At 46.6% G+C, this 21,620-nt stretch overlaps 1 protein-coding gene across 2 annotated transcripts in view; it reads right to left on the reverse strand.

Annotated features, from left to right (window-relative positions):
* Positions 1 to 4,637: 4,637 nt before the first annotated feature.
* Positions 4,638 to 21,620, reverse strand: part of ILRUN (inflammation and lipid regulator with UBA-like and NBR1-like domains) — a 93,375-nt gene continuing 76,392 nt past the window's right edge. For both annotated transcript variants that reach the window (XM_069487586.1, XM_069487585.1), the window contains one exon: positions 4,638 to 7,952. In XM_069487586.1, coding sequence (XP_069343687.1) covers positions 7,917 to 7,952 — 36 coding nt within the window. In that variant the 3' untranslated portion in view covers positions 4,638 to 7,916. The remainder of the gene's footprint in view (positions 7,953 to 21,620) is intronic.

Genomic DNA, 21,620 nt, shown 5'->3' on the forward strand with positions numbered 1-21,620 from the left:
TTGGAAAACATGCTTGCAGGGAAGGCCAGGCCAGGTAGTGTCCATCCTTTCCAGGTGAGGCCTGAGAAGTGTGGCGCCCTCTGCTGGCCTTGAGCACAACAGCTGAGGCGGCCACGTCCCAATAACCCTCATATGGCTCAGAGCAACCACGCGTGAGATGAGGATTTCCTCACAGCTCAGCTGAAATCCTTCCCTGGCCCTTGCTTTGTCCCACTGGCCCCCGAGTGGTGCTCAGAGGCACTGAGCGGTGACATTCCAGCCCACTAGGGATCTTGGGTGTCTTTGACTGTTGACCAGGGCTGGGGGCTCGGTGGAGGCAACCATGGCCCCCGCAGGACTTCTCTCCTTAGGCCCCCTCAGACACAGCCCCCCTCTTCTCTCACACTTCTCTCCCACAGCCCCGCAGGAGGTAATTCTAGGACTTGGGTCTCGGGCCCCAGACCACCCTTGGGGAGGACAGGACCACAGGAACCAATCTCCGACCTACTGGGGCTCTGGCTCTACTCTTCTGTGCCCTCACCACCTGGATCCGGGGTGGGGGCGCACCCAGCCCCTCACCTTATCTGCTGTGATCAGCCGGGAGAGGGCTGGGGCACAGGGGTCTGGGGACAGGATAGGGACTGCTAGGACAGGAGAAAGGTTAACTGCAACCATCAGAGCTCTGAGTCTGAGGAGGGGCCCTCTTGGTCAGAGAAGATCCTCACGGAGGGAGCTAGGGCCAAAAGCAGGCTTTTGAGGGAGTGCATGACTGATAAGGTCCAACTGTTAAGGACCAGTTTTACTCCTCTGATGACCTAAACCAGTCCCGAGGCTTTAAATTCCATCTCACTGCTGACTTCCCAGCCTTTCCCTCTGAACTGCAGCCTTGTATGGCCACCTGCTGGCCCAGCACCGTCCTTGGACGCCTAATGAGCATCTCACACTGAACAGGTCCAGAAAGGATGCCTGATTTCTCCCCTCAAGCCCACTCCTCATGTGCCTGCCTATCTTAGCTACGAGTGACTTAGACAAGTTACTCCAGACCAGTTAATCCAGTAAGTAGATTCTAGTTGCTCGGGCCCAAATCTCAGGAGTCATTTCTCTCCCCTCATACTCTACATCCAGCCGATCAGCAAATACTGTTGGCTCAATTTTCCAAATGTACTGAGGATTTGACCACTTCTCACCTCCTCCACTCACCTCACCCAGTAACCACCTTACTGTTAATAGTTTCCCTGTGTCTGCCCTTCCCCGCCTCCATCCCCCAGTTTATTCTCAACACAGCAGCCAGAGGGATCTTTCAAGGCATTCAGGTCCCTCCCTCTGCTCACAATCCTTCAATGGCTCCCATCTCACCCAGAGCGAAAGCCAAAGCCATTTCGGTCACCCCAAGGCCCCACATAAGCTGACCCACTCACCTCTCTGACCTCATCTCTTACTACTCAGGGCCTTTGCATTTGCTGTTCTCTCTGCCTGGAATGTTCCTACCCCAGATATATGCAAGACTTTGTCTCTGCATATGAATTAGGGCTTCCCTGCCCATCCTGTATAAAATAGCAATGCTCTCCCCTTCATCAGCACTCCTATCCTTCTTTGCTTTATTTCTCTCCATAGCACCTGTCACCTCCTGACGTGCTACACTGTGTTTATTGACTGTCTACTCCAACTAGAATGCAGCTCCGTGAGAGCAGGGGTTTTTGTCTCTTTTGGTCACTGCCACATCCTTAGCACCTTATTACCCGACACATAAGTGTTCACTAAATAAATGAACTGCAAAGGGGCAAGGGCAGCAGAGCTCTCCCGGGCTCGGCTGGGGCAAAAACTGGGAAGCCTCTATTCCCATAACCTTTTCCTCCTCCAGATACAGACAGAAGGAAGATTCCTCACAGAGGCTCTCATCTCCTTCCAGTGTCTCTAGCACACCACCCTCTCCCCATCTTCCTGTAGGCCGTTTCCTCCAACCCCTTCCCGTCTCCCCATTCTTTGGGTCTCAGCTTAAGTGTCACTTCCTCAGAGAAGCCTCCCGGACACCCCTGGACTAAGGTCCCCTTCTTCATGCTCCCCAGGAAGCTGCACTTCCACTTCCACAAGACTCATGACACTCAGAGGAGCTGGTCATTCATAAATCAAGCACCAGGCTTACCTGACCTTTATTGCCTCATCTGGATGGTTGTAGATTAAATGAGGTAATGCATATAAATAAATAGTTTTAATACGAGTTGGTCAATGGTCAGCCAATATTACCATAATTATAGTGGACAAACACTTGTAGTTTGTGACAGAAGAGCATCATACTAGAAATAATGTGAAGCCAGAAATCACAGCCTGAATAAACCCTAAGAAATGCTGAGGAGCCACAGCCCACACTTTTGAATATTACTGTTCTAGTTGACTGACGCTTCCTCAAATTCTAGTAGGTCTGGGCAACACACTGCTGGCAGAGCCTCACAGACTGGGTGGACTGGGTGGGGGTGTGAACCCCCTCAGGCCACGTCCTACCATCCTCACACGAAGTTCGAGTGCAGGGCCAGCGGCACCCATTCAGGCACCCATTCATCTCGGAGCTTGCTAGAAACGCGGAGTCTTGCCCCCAACCCCCAGACCTGTTATATTAGAATCCACACTTGAGAAGCACTGCCCCCCAGATCGCAGCATCTCAGAAGGCAGGGCTAAAAAAGATATCAAAAAAAAAATATTCATCTTCCAAGTTCTAGTTTCTAAACTAGTACCTCTTCACTTTACAGACGAGGCACCCGAAACTGATCGGTCACACGGCCTGGTCCGAATCCATTCTCCAAACACAACCCCACACACACTCGTCCGCCTGCTCCTTTCCCATCGGTGAAATCTGAGGCTACCATGAGTGACCTCCATGCCTATTCTCCTGGCAGCCACATAGGGCTGGACACCAGGTGGAGTCTGGGAAATGGCTGGGTCACAGCAAGCAGGTGAGGGAGGGGCCTTCTCAGGAACAGGGTGGGAAGCACCCAGGTACAACCTGAGCTGGGGCAGGGAGGTAGCTTGAGTGCCTGTTTGCTCTGCCAGGAGGGCTGGGCTTAGACCACTACAACTACCTCCCCCCATCTTGTAGGCCCAGCTGAGAGCCCCCTCCCTGTCACCTAGCCCCCGTGGGAATGGCTCGGGTCAGGAGCTACCATCAAACTTGCTCCTTTCTCCCAGGGCCTGGTGACTTCTTGACAGGTTACAGCCCCAAAGACAAACAGATTCTGCCAAGCAAATAACTGCTCGGCAGTGGGGGTGTTGAAGAAGGCCTGGGAGCAGGTCTGAGCTGCCAGAAGACACAGATGACAGGGTGGGAGCCCCTCCCCTGCCAAGAACAAACAGCTGTGGGCACTTGGAAGAAAGCAGGTGCACTAGCACGGTGGGGGCACTTGCCCCAGGGGTCTCTGAGCCAGTCTCCTTCACCTTAGGCTCTGTATTGGGCTGCTCTCTGAGAAAGTGTTGCATTCAGGCCCTTGGGGCAGCAGACCAGCTCTTTGTGGGACCTGTTTCTGTCATGCAATCTCTGGTCACAGGTTCCCTCACTGAGGGGCCTATAGGGTGGTGGCCAGGGGATCCCCTCCCCCAACTCCTGCACCCTAGATCCCCTGGCTCACAATCATCATCTAGAACACACAGCTTTTCCAGGCAGGGTGAAGGCCAAATTTAGGCATTTGTAGAAGAAAAGTTAGCTCTTCAGTTAAGTGAAAATAATGCTAGCACCTGGGAGGCCATGCCTGACTCACCCATTCAGCTGTGGCTCAGGCCACTGCCTTTCCTCTGCGATCTCACTCTCTTCAACACAGAGGGGTGATGACATGACCGAGGAAAAACTTGAGCTCTGACCTCTGAAGAGCAGGACAGATATGAAGGGACAGAGCCAGTCACCCCACCATTGCCCTCGTATTTGCCGTTTTTTTCTCAGGCTATCTGACTCCTGCTCAACGCTCTCTGAGCACCATGTAACACCTTCCCCCACCCCATCAAGGTCACAGGCTGTCTCATGTAAGTATGCAGGTTCCAAGTTTGTTTGCCAGCTGCCTGGCGTGTGGTCCCTACCTCTCAGGCTCCCAGTCCAGCTCACGAAAACCTACAATAAAACCAGAAGGAGCCCCCTGAGCACCCAGGAACTATACCTAACCACCATGGGAAACATAAGATACACTCCCTCTTCTAAATCTAGGATGCCAGGGGTCCAGAAGGGAATGAGTCCCCAACTCTGGCTCATCTGCCTTCCCAGCAGGAAGATGCCCGTGATGCTCTGCTTCCTTCCTATGGGATTCCTGTACTTGTGCTATGCACTGGACACACAGTAAGGGCCCAAACAATGCTTGCTAGCTGATCAACACTAATCTGTCTGGTGTTTCTTGCATGCTGGAGATAGAGTGGTGACCCTCAGAGGCATAGTGCCCTAGGGACCTACAGGTCATTTGAGTGCAGTTTCCTTACCTTTCTGGTCACTAGGCACATGACCCCATTATAATCCCAGGACTAATTTCCCAAACATATAATGAACCTCAGTGTCTCAGTTTTCCCATCTGCAAAAGAGAAAGAGCCAGAAACCAAAAAGCACATACCACAGAGCTATGATGGGCCATGCAGGTCACAGGAGGCTTGAGGGTGCAATAAAACTCACTGACACATATGAAAAAAATTTTGTGTGTGTGTTAATTTAATCATACAAATATTCATTTATACAGTAAGGAAAAACCTCCTCATCTTCGTCTCCTCCTAGGCACCGTGAGGCCCCACCGCAAACACCCACCCAGCTTGCTTGCTACACACACCACTGTCGAGGCGGAAGGGCAGCCACTGCCGCTCCTGCATTTACCCAAGGAAACCAAGGAAAGGCGGAGCGAGGCAGGGTGGGGTGGGTAATCAGCTTGCCCTTCTGAGCCTGGCAACTCTGCCATCCTCTCCTGCTGGGGCTCAGATTGAATTTGGGGAGGTATTTATTCTCATGCCCCCTTCCCACCATGGCCACCCTCAGGCCACACCAGCTGTTTGGTGAGGTTCTCTCCAGGCTGGAAGTGCCTTTGATGAACTTAAGGTTACAGCCAGGCCTTACTGGGGGAGAGAGGGCTGACAACTTCTAGAAAAATGCCCCAAATTCAACTGTCTCCACAGCAAAAAGAAAAAAGGCATGCACACATGCACACACATCCAAGCACACACACCTCACTCCATGCACACAGATACTTCCCAAGCCTGAGCCCCTGTCTCCCCAGCTGGGCTCAGACTCTGTCACCTAAGGATGGTGTCTGCCTCACCTCCTAGTGCCAGACACTGGTGGTCTTGCCCAGAGGCAGCCTGCCACGTGGTGAAGATTCTAAGAGGAGCAGGGACTACGGGGGCTGAGAGGTAGCCAATACCACCCCACTAGGCAGGGGAGCAGAGAGGGGCTTTAGGCATTGCTCCGAACCCATACTAGGGAGGAGGGGGAGAATGAAGGGTACTAATACCCTCTTGAGCCTGGGGAAGCCATGGGCCCCCACCCCTAACCCTACTCCAAGGCTTGCACTTGCTCTGGCCCTCTTGCAAGGAGCTCACCTTTCTAACGATGTGCACAGAAATGGTTTGTTCTTAGGAAGGAAGCCAAGGTGCTCAGGACATTTAACTTGCCAGGTGTTGATTGCCTACAAGCAGGAGGAGGAGCAGGATAATCTGGCAGGGCCAGACACACTAATGGTGGCCTATGAAATCCCTGCTGAATCAGGTCAGGGAATCCCTGCTGGGAAAACTGGCACCTAGTGTGGGGCAGATGAGGAAGCCAGGAAAGCAGGGGTTGTGAAGCCTCCCACGATCCTGCCAGGGGCAGTGGGGATGTGCTGCTTTGAGACTGCTGAGTGGGAAGAACAGCTGGGTATGTACGGGGTCCAGGGCGGCAGTGTCCCAGGAGATTGGCACCAACAGCAGCAGAAATCTGGGCCTAGTAAGGCCCTCAGACAAAAAGCCAACCTGAACCCTGTGGTGTGAGCACCCAGGAGGGACTCCCCTCTGCTCTGCTAGGGAATGGGGCACGCACGTGTGCATAGAAAGCAGGTATTCCAGAGTAAGCTCTAGTCTAGCCCCAGACCCAGCTGCTCTGCCCTGCTCAGCAAGCTACCTCCGCTCACCCTCAGGGCTTCTCCAGTGGACCAAAGTTCATTTCCCCTTTAATTTTTAAGGGGTGGGGAGGTAAAGGGGGAATTTCATACAAGCTTTTCTCCCACAATCAAGCTTTAAAAAACAATAGTCTCCAAAGAGGATGAGGAGGAACAAACAACACACATTTTTGGAACTCAGACACCCAGACAGAAACAGACAGGCAGGCAGACCTCACCCACACCCAGGCTATATGACCCCTTGCAGCCACTCATCACTTGGTCTGCCTGCTTGTCTCACACCCCTGGGGGGAGGGGGGTGTAATAACACACAGGTGACCCTGCAACCGCATGCTGGATCCATATCCCTGGCTCTCAAACCAACTAAGACTCGAGGGAAGGAGGGGGTGAGAAGAGAAGAGGGACTTTGCATATTCTTGTATCTTTGGCGGACAGCTGTTCTGGCCTGGTTCAAGCTTCCCATGGAGATATCCACAGCTCAGCCCACTCAGAATCCATAGGATGCCTGTGGGGACACCTGCCTGAGTAAGCAGTCAGCCAATGAGCCCCTGCTCCAGCTGGGCTGCTCCTTGCCCACCTCTTCAGCCGTAACCAAGCATTCTGATGGGGAGGAGGCAGGGGCAGTCCTCTCATTTCTATCTAAATGTGGTCTCCACGATCAAGTAGTCAGTGACTGTGGCCCTTCTCCATGACAAAGTCCTGGTTTGGGGCTGTATTTTCACACCTTAACAGCTCAGCCTCCACTAATCGGCTGTGAAAAAACCACAAAGGACAATTAACTGAAGGGAAATACAGGGAAAGGAGTTGTGTGACAACAGAGAAGCATGTGCCGCCGTCACGCTGGCCTGCTGCACACTTGCTGGTGAGCTACACCAACAGCCGGGCATGTGCACGGGGCGTGCACACATACTCTGCACAGAGGCACTGTTCCCAGAGCAAATGGGGAGCCGCTGCGTGAAGAATCCAAAAGAGCAGTAAGCATGATGGCATTTCTCTCTGCCAAGAGAAACATGGAAGAAAAGCAATCTGAATTGTTACAAGGGTGTGCAGAAGGACACCTCTCGACCTCAGAAAATCCCACGTCACCCGAGATCTGTCCTCAAGGCTTCCTCTGCTGGCCACACAGGGAAGTTTGGTCTTCAGAGAGGTTCTGGTGCTAACAAGCCACAGGGTTGACGAATACAAATGTCAAAGGTGTAAATCAACAGAAGATTAAAGAGAAAAGAGGTGATAACTCATTGGCTGATGCCATTAAAAACAAATGGGGTCAGAGATTTCTGGAGTCATGTGGCACAGCAGATGTACTCCTGTAGCACTGATCCGCAGAGTCCCCAAACATGCCACGCCAGCTTTTAACCTGAATCATTTCCAGAGCAAGCACTATTCTATAAAGAGTATGTTATCCCTTATTAAAAAAAAAAAAAAAAGTAGGGGAAGAGGAAAAAAAATTAACATGTGCTCAAAACTACAACCTCTCTGTAGGCAAAATAATTTTTGTTTAAAAAAATGGCTTTTTTCCCCCATTTTAAACTTTTTTTCCCTTCCCAAGTGACCTAAGGACTTGTTAGACTGACGCCTAATAAACAAAACCCAAGGTGGCTGCATGGATTTCTTCTCGGTAGCCTCAACACCATTCCTGCAATTTAGCATTCACACATGCATACTGAGTTTACTCAAAACTAGTCTGTTCTGCTTCTTCCTCTTCTTCCGGGATGGGGGGTCAGAGCCAGGGGTCCGTGCGATGTGGTCTGCAATCCAGAGGAACCCCTTGCCCCTCCCCCCCAGAGTCAGGCCTTCTGTCTTTTGTTAATTTTTCTTCTTGCTGACACCCGTTTAAGACTGGCCGAAGGGGTAAGGCCCGTGGAGCCCCTGGAAGAGAGTGAAGACAGTCAGTGATGGTAGACACAGCAGTGCAACTTGACAACCAAACCAAGTGCAAGAATCTACAGTTCCCAGTGAGCCAGAAGGAAACCCCAATGCACAGACAAGGACTCGGGGTTATCCTTGCCATACAAAACATTAGCAGGCTAAAGACACTACGTGTATCAAGTTGTTAACATTTCTCACTGAATCACACAATCCAAAGAGAGGGGAGGCTGGAGAGATATTCCCCATTTTTCAATGGTTAGATCAGTTGGCACCAACCTTTCTCCACCCAGGTCACAAAGCTTTCCTATTTCCTTTGCAACATCTCAACCTCTCTGCTAAAGATCCTCATATACCACTTTATGCGTCTTAATTTCAGATGTAGGCCGCTGCTACTGCAGGCTAACTACGTGTATATCAACAAGAGCACTGTAGTGGAAACAGCAACTACCTACTCAGCACCTAGGTCCCAGGCATGGTACTAGGTAGGAGCTTGTCCTACACTGTCTTTAATCCTCACCTCTGCCCTAAAGCCAGGTGAGTGTTACCAGAACTATTTCACTGATGTCCATTTTACTGCAGAGACTAAGACACTTGTTCAAGGTCACATGGTTAGTGAGAGGTAGAGCCAAGATTTAAAACCAAGTCTGATGGACTGCAGTGTTCTTCCTCCTCCCGGCTACACTGCCTCTGCCTTGACACATGAAAAGGTTTGTTTATTCCAACTTCTTATGCTGCTTGGCTGGGTGGAGGAGGCTTCATAGTCTTGCTTTCCCCTTAAGAATGAGACACTAAGATGTGCCAACACCAGAAGGAGCTACGTGAACACGCTGCTTGATGACGCGTGCTCCCTCTGCCCTCCCCCCATTCTCCTTGTCTGCGCTCCTTGATAGGACCCAGTCATTGCCAAGACATGGAAGGGCAAAGGTAACTAGCGACCAGCCTCACCAGGATCCTACACCCAAATTGGCCCAGGCAGCAAGGCCCCCGGCCCAGAGAGATCAAATGGGCACAGAGAACAGACACCTCAGCCATACCCATGACAAAAGACCAGAGGGGACTTTCCAATGCTTGACAACTATGTTAAAAATCCTCACTCTAGGCTAGGCACAACTTGGGACAGGGAGGCACAAGAATGACTGAGATTACATTTTCTATTAGTTCGATGGAATGTAGGCAGGGTCAGAATTGGATTGCTTTAAAAATGATACACCATTTTGAAAAGCAATAAAAGGGCTTGGTTGCAGGATCGTCAGTGATCAGAATCCCTTTTCAGTATGACTCTGTTCGCTAACATCGCCCCAGCATGGTACCTGGACCTTGGTAGATGCCACATAAATATTTGTTGAGTTAATCAATGAAGGAGGGCAGATATTTCTCAGACTACTACCTGGACTGTCAGACCTCTCTAAGTCAGGAATATTGGCCCTTTCAAACCCAAGGTTTTATTTTCCCTTGAATATGGGTAACCAGGAATCAAAACCAAGTTTTAAAGAGCTGGTTCGGCTTGGGGATACAAGCATCTGGGTCATGCCATCCATCTGGTCATAGCCTCCTAGGTCCCAGGAGAGGCTGGGCTGTCTGGAGGGGGTTAGCTGGACATGCACAACCCTCCCAGTTTCCACTGTAGTGGGATGCAGGACATGCACAGCTGGAAGGAGATGTGGGTTCTGATTCCAGCTTTGCACTCACTCACCGAGTTACCTTGGGTGAGGTCCCTTCCTCTCATAGGACCTTAGGTTCCTCCTTAAATCTTTCCAGACTTAAGGTTCTAGGAGTACACACAAGTGCCTGGCTCAGGAGGCTCAAAAACAGTATTCTGAGAAAAATGCTCTTTAGTCATGGTTAGGCCAGAGGTCAAGCTGCTAAGAATGGGGAACATGAGATAAAAATTTTCAGTGTTTTCCATAGAAAGCACTGAAATTGGTCTTACTTTTGGTTTTCCATATAAAGGCCCAAAGACCACAAGTATGTCACTAGCTGCTTGGTGGTATCACTAAACAAAAACATCCTGAGGTGGATTTGGAGGATGGGCAGGCCAACACTGATGGAGTATCAGCTAGGTGCCAGGTGCTGCAGTAGCACTTAGTATGTTCTCTTTAATCCTCACAGAGATTCACTGAGACAAGTATGATCTCCAAGCTCAGAGAGGTGAGGTAACCTGATTAACTGCACAGCACTGATGAATGGAGCAGCTAGTGTTTAAAATGCCAAAATGCCACATGCCTGCCAGCCCCTGAGCCATCCATGCCTTCAGCAGGCAACCTAAGGCTGCAACCACCTCAGTGGCTATAGTATCTACCCACTGAACCAAGTGTGGGCTGGGGCAGCAAAGGGCTCTCAGACTCCACTTTGCAGGGCTTGGTAGGGGGGGTCACATTCATCACATGCAGAAAGTAAAGCAGCTTGAAACAGGCTACTCTGACCCAGCACTTCCCAACAACAATCATTCATCCAGAATGACCCAAGGAAAGCTTAGATTCCCTTAAGATTTAGAACCAACACATGCTTAAAGTCTTTGTGCAGAAAAAAATGCACACAAAAAAACAAGAAAAACAAACAGCATTTGTTTTCTATGAAATATATTCCCCTTTACCCTAAATTTAACTGCTTGCTTTCTCGTCCAAAGCTCCACACACTTCATGTGGACCCTTATACAGCAAGTACTTGTGACTTGTCTGGAATACTTGGGGAAGGGAATACATGACTTAGCCAAGGAGCTGTTGTGGATTCCCATTTAACAGAAAAATAGAACAGGTTCTACGCAATTGGCAGAGAAAGAAATAAAGACGTGCATTTCCATATTTCCACTGGAGTGTCCTGGCCCTCAGACCATTCAGGGTGGCATTTAGCTTGTTATGGTTATCACTGATCCTTTATTTACTGACTGAGGTTCCATGCCTTTTGGGAAGAAAAATGCTACCTAATTCCCTTTCACCCAGAGAATGGCATATTGGAGTTGATGTTTAATTGGTGCAGAAAGGTGGCTTGGGGAAAAAGCTTTATTTATTTTCCTTGCCCCCAAATTAACTGCGATCATTTCAAGGAAGGGAGAGGAAGCCAACTCTATTTTGAAATCACTTTACAATCTAGACTCCCCACATGCAGGATTATAGGTGTCACAAGGAGATCACAGAACACGGGCAATGTAACACCAGTCATAGAGCAAAAGCCTGACAGAGATTGCAAGAACAGCTTGTCCAGGGTGCCCTGTGGCAGGAGGCCAAGCGGGAAGGGCCTTCCCTAACAGTGGGATGGAGGCACATTCAAAATGGGAGGCCCATCCACATTTCAGGTTCCAGTGGAGTTCCAAGACCTGGTGTAACAGGTTTTGGCGGCCAACCTCAATCCCAGCCTGAAAGTAGAGTTTAGCAATACAGATAACGTTCACTGATTCTCTTCTGGAGCCTAGCAACTCTAACTATTATATGTAGGAAAAGTAGATGCTAAATATTTTAACTAACCTGGCATCAATAATGGATCTGCTATAACAACTGAGCCACTGTGCCACCACTGAGGAAGAAAACAGGTAAGGGATAGATGCATCAGATGGTACCACAGAACCCTGAATTCAACTTTGACTCAAGCAAAAACCAAGGCCATCATGATTACAAAACCCAGAGTGAAAGCCACCCCCTCTCTATGAAGAATCATGTCCCATCACATAAGGACTAGCAGCAAGACTGATTTACCCATGCTAATAGACGGCATAAATAAACCCGGAAAAGAACTCCAGGTCTAAAGGCCAGTTGCCCAAAGCCTACCCAACTTGCGTAGAAATGAGTTTTCAAAGGCTACATTGCTTGGAGTAGTCCCACGTCTGCTAAGGGATAAGAGACTGTTCAGAGCCATAGGGGCTGAGGTGTTACCTGTCTTGCCTCAGCCTTCCCCGAAGCTTTGCACAGACCAGTTGTCACAGCTGTGAGCACTGGGATCTAAGTTAAACTTAGCTAGAGAGCAGGCGAGCCCTCTTAAAGCATGGAGGCTCCATGGTCACCAGCTAAGACAGAGATACCTTCCTGCTCACCAGTGTGGGGGATGAGATCTTTGCCTCGAGCCAGCTGAAAGATTACAGCAGTTGGGCCAGGTCCTGAACTGTATTTCCACAATGCAATAACAAATACTGCAGCCATTATTTGGCTGACTTCCTAAAATATTTTTTAGAGAGAACATTTATAGACATAAAAGCTCAGTCCCATCCATCACAATCTCCTGAAAGGACAATTTAAGATCTAATACTTATAATCCTGTCCTCAAAGCAAACTTGAAAATAACAACTGCCTCTCTGATTTGTTTTTCATGATAGTTTATAGTTGCCCCTGTGGAATAGCGAGAGTCACTCCTAGCCAGTGATTTTGTTATCACTGATCTTAAGTGAGGGTGCACCTGTAATATCTTAAGAATATTTTCTAAAATTATACAGAAGTCAAAATAACCTTTCCAAAAAGGAGTACTAAACATTTGTCACTGACAGAAAATATTAACTGTATGCCAATGTACTAAAAAACAGGCATTAGTTCTGTTTTAGCTGTTTTTTTTAACTTTTGATTTTTTTAAAATGCTTATTCACCAATTTTTCAGCAGTAGAACCTGTTCCTGACGCTTATTTCTGCCTTGTGCACAGCAGACTCAAGTATCGGTAAAATGAATGAATGAACTGTAAAACATGTTGCACTGGTGAGCCAGCTCTTCTTTTTCCCCCTTGTCCAATCCCTACTTGAGCAAACTCTCTGTTTTTTAATCTTCCAGGGGAAAAAAAGGCTAAAATTCCTAATGACACAGGATTCTCACTAAGAGGTTTTTGAGTTACTCTTTCTTTATACGAAAGCTTGTTTAGATAAACCACCACAACACAGAAACTTTCACATACCTGTCTTTATTTTGCTTTTATTTGTGATTTGATTTAAATAAATAAAAAGGTTCACAAAGGTTAATAAAAAGACAGGAGTGTTTGCTGCACGGCTGCGAAATAACATGCTCTCTCCTGGTGTACACTGACGGCAGCATCAGATAACACCACGAGGCCCTCCTTCTCCTTGTCATTTCCTGGGCCAGTCCTGGTCAGCGCTTTGCCCGCCTAGTGCTCCTTTTGTATCACTTATGTACACTGAATGCAAACACAGAAGAATACAGGGTTTAGTACTAAGTCCTGTCCAGATTCTGTGCCGCAAACACAGGCCTGGCCTGGCTGGCAAAGCCAGAGACTGCCTAGCCCCTGATCAAACCATTAGTCTCTCTAACTAGAAATGAAATGAAGTCTGTATTGGAGTAATAGGCAGGGCAATGGGCACTCTCTCAGGAATATGCAAACCAGGGACCTTTCCTTGGTGACAGTCAACTGCTCAGGGAGGCTTGCTGGTGGTATAGCAGAGCTACTTCAGCATGAAGGGGCTTCTGCACAGAATTTAACATTGCTGTTCAAGCCATCTTCATGTGACAGTCTTCCAAAATTCAAAGATATATTTGAGGCACTGGTGAAAATGAGCATCAGAAACAGCCAAGAATAGGGAAAAAACTTACTTTTATGCATGAGGGCAGATCACAGGGCAGGCTCACTTCATAGCCACCTAGTTGTGCCAAAACTGCTTAAAAGCTTAACTCAGTTATATTAATAAGTGTGCTAAATATATTTTTAAAGCCCTGTAAAATCATTTTTTTAAAGGAGACGGGGGTCTCGCTATGTTGCCCAGGCTGGACTCAAACTCCTGGGCCAGGTGAACCTCTCCCCTCAGCCTCCCGACTAGTTGGTACTACAGATTTGCGCTGCTGTGCCAGGCACGTAAAATCATTTTTTATACTGACCTCTGCAAGGAAGTTTTTCTGCTGCTCTTAACTTCTACAGTCCTGCTGGGGAATTTCTCATCCATCCATTCCTCCCCCATTCACCCACCCTTCCAACCACCATCATCCATCCCGCTCTCCTTCCTCTATCATCCATACTTTCATCCCTCCTCCCTCCACACGTCAAGTTCTACATGGAGATGGACAATCCTAGCTGAGTTTTGATGACTTCTTTCAGTAAAGACTGCAGAAAAAGCTATTTGATATCTGGAATTCTAACTGCAAAGATCTCATGTGATAGTAAGTGTGCTAGAATCGAAGTGGGACATTGGCAGACACAGCTCTCCCATGGCCATTTCCTAGGATAGAGGAAATTCCTAAAAGGAAGAAAAAACTGATAGAAGTCTCACTGGGTGGGTACACACAAACAAGAGAATCTTATCCAAGTTCCTAGCCATGTAGCCACTGGTGCTACACTGTGGGAGTTCTGCTAAGACATGGGCTGAGGTTGCTGGTCCTACTTCCTCTCAGAATTTCCATTGAGGCTCCTGTAGCCCTCTGTCAACCACCCCTTCCTTATAAGCCATCATCTCCCCTGTCTCTCTTAAAATTAATTCACAGGTGTCACCCTCTATAATGGCTGACTGATTGAGCAACCAGAATAAGTTGTCTCTCTTCTCTTTGGTTCCTTTCAGCCATATTTGGTTTCACCTTGCCATTTCCCTGCTCAAAAGCATTGTTGGCACTGTTTCCTTTCACATTAAATGTGAACTCTCCTTTGCTTGGCTTTCAAAGATCTTCCTCCAAAATTTACCCCACCCTCTTTAAGCACACCTCACTCACCACATCCAGGCTGGCCAGTGTTCCACGAACACACCCTGACTGTGGTTGCCTCTGGGCCTTCCTGCATGTGGTTCCTCTTCCTTCTAATTCAGTTCAAAGCCATCATCCATCAAGGTATCACTTTCTTGACTATTCCAAACCTTACTGCTTTCTCATTCTCCCAAATTCCTATGAGCACTTCAAAGTCAACTGGAACTCAACACACTCAATCTTTACGGGCTTTCATTTTTTCCTGTGGGCTAGTCACATCTATCTAATCAGACAGTAAATTCTTTGAAGACGGGGATTAGCACAAGCTGAGCACCCAGGAGACTAAATAATGTCAAAGCTACCTCTATGTAAAGCAAACAGTTTTAACTGACCCTTAGGCAGTGAAATCACAGCAAAAGGACCAAGACCCTCAAGCCTTTGAAGGGGAATGCCCACAGATTTGGAAAGGTTTCACTTTAAATTGAGCTCTAAGGAAGCCCACATCTTTCCCCTAGGTACCACAGCTCTTAATCTTACATCTGTGCCAATCCTGCTAGAATACAATGACAGCAGACTTGGCTGAGAACAAGTAATTTGAAACCTGAACATCTACACCAGGAGACAAAGTCTCACATTTTAAAATTAAACTTTGTCTATCTGAACCTATAATTTCACTAGTCTTACTTTCAGAACCTTCATCAGAAATTAAAAAGCTAAATTCAGAGTACAGAGAAGAGAGTAAGTCCTTACAGCCAAAATAAAATATGCTGGCAATCTTGGGAACATGAGCTCTGCTTCAGCTATAAGACTGCCCAGTATCAGAACAGTCTGAAACAATGTTCAAAGCCCCAAAGCAAACAAAATGGAGCTGAACAGCTTTGAAGCTGTTGAGGTACAAAAAGGAGAGTTCCTGGAGATACTTTTTATTCTCGGTCAGACAGTAGTGTTACAAACAAAGGACATTTTCTAAGGCCCATAGTGTTTGCTTAATTTATTTTTAAAATGCACACATGACCCATGCCAATGCAAACACCAACAAGGTTGGGAGGACTTTACTGGCTCCTCTGGGTTTTCAAAAGAGAGTCATCGTAACATCATCAAACCCAGAGTCTCTTGGCAAGACCTTCTGGTACAGAATGTGCTAATCTGCCAGCAAACTGGGGCAGGTTCCTCAGTTGCTCTGCGCTGTTTTCTCCTTGGCCACAAATTCTTTCGCAGCTCCTACAGATGAACAAGGAGGTCTCTACAACCAGACACTAAGTGTATAAACTAATAATATCTTCAAAGAATAGCCAACAAATTTCACTTGCCAACAAACCTCATTACAGTGTGGTCTAGAACATTAGATTCAAACTGGGTCCCTGAGTTCCAGACCATGGCTCACCCTCAATTTGCTGTATGAATGTGAGCAAGTCACTTATAATTTCCCTATTATTTTGTCAAATACGGATTGTAACTACAGGAGTCACAAGGGTGTTGTCAATTAATAAAAATAAATGCAGTAAAGTTGTTTTGGATAGTATTAATGTGAAGTGGTTTATGTGTTAGGTAGTATTAAGCTCAGTCCCTGGACCTCTTCTCTATACCAGTGGTTCAACAAGTGGGGAGATTATGTCCCCCGGGGGGCATGTGACAATGTCTGGGGACATTTTGGGGAGACATATGGGAGAAGGGGGGGTGGTATGAATGGTATCAAATGGGTAAAAAGCCAGGGATGCTGCTAAACATGGTATAATGCATAAGACACTGCCCCATCTCCTCCCCACCCCCAAAGACTCATCTGACCCAAAATGTCAACAGTCTTAGTCAGCTGAGAAACCCTGCCGTGTACTCACCATTTAGGGGATCACATCCAGTCTTACAGCATTAGATACCTCCCATGTGACATAACTCCCACATTTATATGTCTACCTAGACCTCTCTCCTACACTCCATATCTAACTATGCAACAGTCTGCTTAACACCTCCATTTGGATGTTTACAGAAATATCCAGTGACCCCAAGATGCAACCCTGACCTCTCCCACTTCTACCACATCCTTTCCCTCTCCACTGATGGCAGTTCCAATCTCTCTACTTGCTCAGGCCAAAAACCTTGGTGTCATCTTTTATTCTCTCTTATATCTCCTTCCAACCTATCAGCAAATCCTATTAGCTCTAGCTACAAAACAGATCCAGACCTGGACCACTTTTCTTACCTCTGCTGCCACCAGCCTGGTCTAAACCCCTCATTTTCTCTGCCTGGATGACTGCACTAACTTCACTATTGTTCCCCTGCTCCTACCCTGGTCCTCTATTTACCACACTAGAGCCAGGGCGATTCTTTTACAGCATGAGATCAGATCACACCACCCCTCTGCTCAAAATCCTTGAATGGCTCAGAGCAAATGCCCAAAGCTTTACAAGGGCCACAAAGCCCTCCACCATCTGGTTTCTGTCCTCTGACTTCTTCTCCTTCTACACTCCCTCTCCTTGCTCTGCTCCAGGCACTGGCCTCCTTGAATACAACATGCAACTTCTACATCAGGGCTTACACCACCTGTCCCTCTGCCTAAAATATTCTTTCTCCAGATAGCCTTTGCAGAAATAAAACTGAACTTTAAAGGAACAGTAGAACAGCCCCTAAGTATGTTTCAATTCTACAATACTCAGTATATTCAAATAGAGATTTTAAATTTAAAATAAGACCTCAGAGACTGTATCTTGTGGCCACAATCAAGGAATACAGGCAAGTTTTTTGTAACTTCAAGAGGTATAGGTGTTGCTGTCACAGAAGTCAGTTAACAGAAATTTCAATGTCAACAAAAATCCAAACGCAAGTGACTATGAAGGTTTCTATCTAAGGTATCTTTTCTCGTCCTGGAAGCTAGACAGAAAGTAGTAGCTTGTGGGGAGAAGGGGTTTAATAGCAGAGAAGTCACATAACATTTGGTTAATGACTGCATTGATCCCCATTTGAAATATAGCCGTATACTACAGAAAACCCATAGCTGTCGGTTGTTTTGTTTTGTTTTTGAGACAGAGTCTCACTCTGTTGCCCTGGCTAGAGTGCCGTGGCATCAGCCTAGTTCACAGCAAACTCCTGGGCTCAAGCAACCCTCCTGCCTCAGCCTCCTGAGTAGCTGGCACTACAGGCATGCACCACCATGCCCGGCTAATTTTTTCTATATATATTTTTAGTGTTCATATAATTTCTTTCAATTTTTAGTAGAGACGGGGTCTTGCTCTTGCTCAGGCTGGTCTTGAACTCCTGACCTTGAGCGATCCCCCTGCTTTGGCCTCCCAGAGTGCTAGGATTACAGGCGTGAGCCACCACGCCTGGCCTACAGCTCTGATTATTGCACTTTCATCAGACTGGAGTAGAGTATTCTTGTTATACCTGTCCTTTACCAGAGAACACAAGCTGGGTAAAATATCAAGGGACACAAATTTTCCTTCTAGCTTCTCTTTGAACCATCTTTAAACTTTCAAAGAAAAGCTCTGCATGTGCGAATGAATAAGAATCTGTGAGGTTTCATGGCAGTGGGAAGGTTACACTGGTGCCCTCTTAACACATCACATAACCATTAGCCCAGATGAGGACACCAACTATCTGCCTTTTGGTCAAACTCAGTGCCCTTGGAACTGAGCAATATGTTGGGCCCAATTCCACTAAGTCACCCCAAACTGGTCCCTTATTATTGTGTTAAACTTACTGACCACTTCAAAGTAGATAGTAAGATCTATAAGACATTTCATCTTCAGGCCCACAGAGCAAAATATTTGCCTTTCCCAAACCTCCTCCAATATCTCCTACTATTATTTCTAAACCCTCACTTGGATGGAGAGAAAGTAACTCTTCTATGTCTGAGTCAACAAACATAGCAGCAGGTTAGAAAAACAGCTAATTTCTGATGTAATCAAAGCAGACTGGCTCCTGCTCTAGCTCCAGATACAAAATGCTCCTACAGGGTGGCTGTCAGGGAAGGAAGGAGAGGCAGAGAGAGCGAGCGAGAATGAGCGAAAGAGTGCGTACATGGAAAGGGGCAGATGGCACTCAGCAGTGGCTGGTGCTGGAGGAGCAGGATGAATCTTCCCACAAAGATAATAACAAGTTTCTCCTTCTGAACCAGCACTCGGCAGAAGTAATATAGTGGCTCAAACTACAATCCAGTTTAAGGGAGGAGTATGTGACATAAACCAGACCCATTTTTTTTAAAAGTAAGAACAAAAAAAAGAGCCAAATAACAAAATTAATGAATTTAGCATCCTTTTCAGCTCCCCCAGTGTAAATTATTCCTTTAGAGAAAGAAAACAAAGCATGGGGCTGTCCTGAAGAACAGATCCTTGGTTTTTGCTCTTACTCCAGCTGTCCTGAATGAGATCATTTAGTGTCTTATTGTTCTGTAAAGCCTTCTTAGAAAAATTACTGGCACATAAGGAAAAGATGTCACTAATTTTAATAGAGCTTTTCTTTCTCCTTCCATACCTGTAAACTGTTTTTCATCATTCTCACAATGTCTAAACAGAAGCCACCCTGCCCCCAGAGGTGACTCAGAGTGCTAGAATTCACAGCAACACTAGCTTTGAGTCAACAGAGTTAGCACCCATCTTACCCTGACTGTTGGTCTTCAGCATCTCTTGAGTTAATCACATAAAAAAGGTTAATTGAAACAGCTTCTAACCTTCACCAGCACTTGATCTTACTGTTCACCTGGGACAGGTCAGCCACAACTGAGCTGACAACAGGGCCAGCTAATTTCTAACAAAAGCAAGGAGCCAGATTTATGAATCTTTGCAGCGGGTCAGCATATACTTATTTTTCTGACTCCCTCTGACAGCTCATACACAGGAAGGGGCCAGGCCCTCTGGGTTGTGGGATGCAGCTAGGGCAGGCACTCCCACCCAAAGCTTCTCCCCAGGGACAGAGCACTAAGTTCAGACAGCTTATGATTATTTAAGAGGAGCTGGGGAAGGACTCCAAGGTGTCCAGTTCCTGGCACTGACAGATGTGCCATTCTGTTGACATATCAACCCAGCCCTCATAGAGCAGGTGCTTACAGCAATCTTTTCATTTTATCCTACCAACCTTAGCAAGTTAAACTATAACTACAGAGGCAGCAGGAAACTATTCTACTAAAAGTGTGGTCACCAGCTTCCAAGAGCGTCATGTTCTTTCCCAACCTTGATGGCAGGCAGGGATTTCTTTAGAGTAAATCAAATCTATTGCCAACTCAGTGATCCCTGACACCAGCACATAAGGCACCCCTCCTACCCATCCAATAAAGATGGCACCTGGGGTGAACAGAAAATACTCCCCAACTCCAGAACCCCAGAGGTCTCTTTCTTCCTTTCCATTCATTCATAAACAAAAGGGTACTAATTTATTATAAACACCACATAGTTTGTGTACCCTGAGAGTTAAACAGTTTTTTTTTTTTAATTATTTTTAACAAATAAGAAAAGAAGTTACTACTTTAAAGAGCCAACAAACAGGGGATGCCATAGGCAATGCTCAGTTTACATTAGAGCTGCTTATCTTATTTAAACTCTGCCTCTTTTACGCCTTGCTGATATTGGTCATCAACTCAGTTCATGCTTTCCCTCAATACAACCTCTCCAGCCCAACAAAAGGATCTAGGGAAAGCCCAGGTTCACCTAGCAGCAAACACCTTTTAGTAATGGGGCACCTGGATTTGAATCCTAGCTCTGCCTCTCATTGGCTGTGTGATAATGGGCAAGTTACTTGGCCCCTCGGAACTTTTGTTTCCTCATTTAAAAACGAGATGACACATGTAAAGTACTTGGCAGCATGCCTGGCACACAGGGACAGTTAAAAAACAACCCTGATATATACCTGATCTCATCACTGTCAAGTATACACTTCAGAACCTCAAGCATGCCTGCCTTTAAAAATAAATAAATAAATCATTCTCAAGCCAAATATACATGTTTAGGATTATCTCTGCTTTTAAGGTTTACCTCTAGCAAAAATCTATAGATAGATGTCTACTCAGATCCATTTAAGTATAGTCCCCATTCTTTTCAAACTCAGTTGTGATTATTTCATCCCCTACTCCTCAGTGGAACACACTGAAACCAAATAAACCTATCTCCCATTGCCCATCACCCACACCTCCAGACCACAGGTCCCTTACTCATTCTGCCCTCAGCACTTAAACTATTCTCCATACCACCATCCTTGCTGTCTGTCCATCTTTCCAAATCTCACCCATCCTTTGAAAAGCCCTTTCCTTCAACTACATCTCCACTTCATCTCTGCCTTTTTAGCTCTTATTGCACCTCCCTCCCAGACATCATATTTTTTGAGACAAGGTCTCGCTCTTTTGCCCAAGCTATTGTGCAGGGGTATCATCAGAGCTCACTGCAGCCTCAAACCCCTGGGCTTGAGCGATCCTTCTGCCTCAGCCTCCCAAGTAGCTGGGACTACAGGTGCACACCACCATGCCTGGCTAATTTTTAAAAACTTTTTTTTGTAGAGACATCATCTCGCTATATTGCTCAGTCTGGTCTCAAACCCCTGGCCTGAAGTGATCCTCTGGCCTCAGCCTCCCAAAGTGCTAAGATTAAAATTATACATTTTTGACGGTGTTGTTCTCTACTGACCAAATTCATACTTCATCTTGACTGAACTGCTAATTTGCTTTGTGCATGTTTCATCTCTTCAACTGTACTGTAAACTCCTAGTGGATAGGGATCGCTGTTACTCTCTCGAGACTCCTAATGTACAATGTACACTGCTTTAAACAGTGCGAAGATGTGTTAATAAATACTTACTGATGATTATCTACACCCTATCCCATTCCTAAGGAGCCCTAAGAGGTAGAACTGACTCAACTTTAGGCAGAAATGCTTTCAGAGAATTTGCTGGATGCTTCATATAAATGCTTTCTAAGATTTTGCTTAGATTAAGGGGAAAAAAGGAAACCACAATTTCTCTTTGGGCTCTTAAGTTTCACATTTTCAATGCATTATAGTCAATAGTCTTCTTGCATATTATCTCTTATGGGACGCTTTTCTCTGTAGTTCTTGCAAATGCTACTTCTAAATGATCCTACAGAGTCCATGAAAATAATTA

Source organism: Eulemur rufifrons, chromosome 15 (assembly GCF_041146395.1).
Source record: "Eulemur rufifrons isolate Redbay chromosome 15, OSU_ERuf_1, whole genome shotgun sequence".
Taxonomy (NCBI): Eukaryota; Metazoa; Chordata; class Mammalia; order Primates; family Lemuridae; genus Eulemur; species Eulemur rufifrons.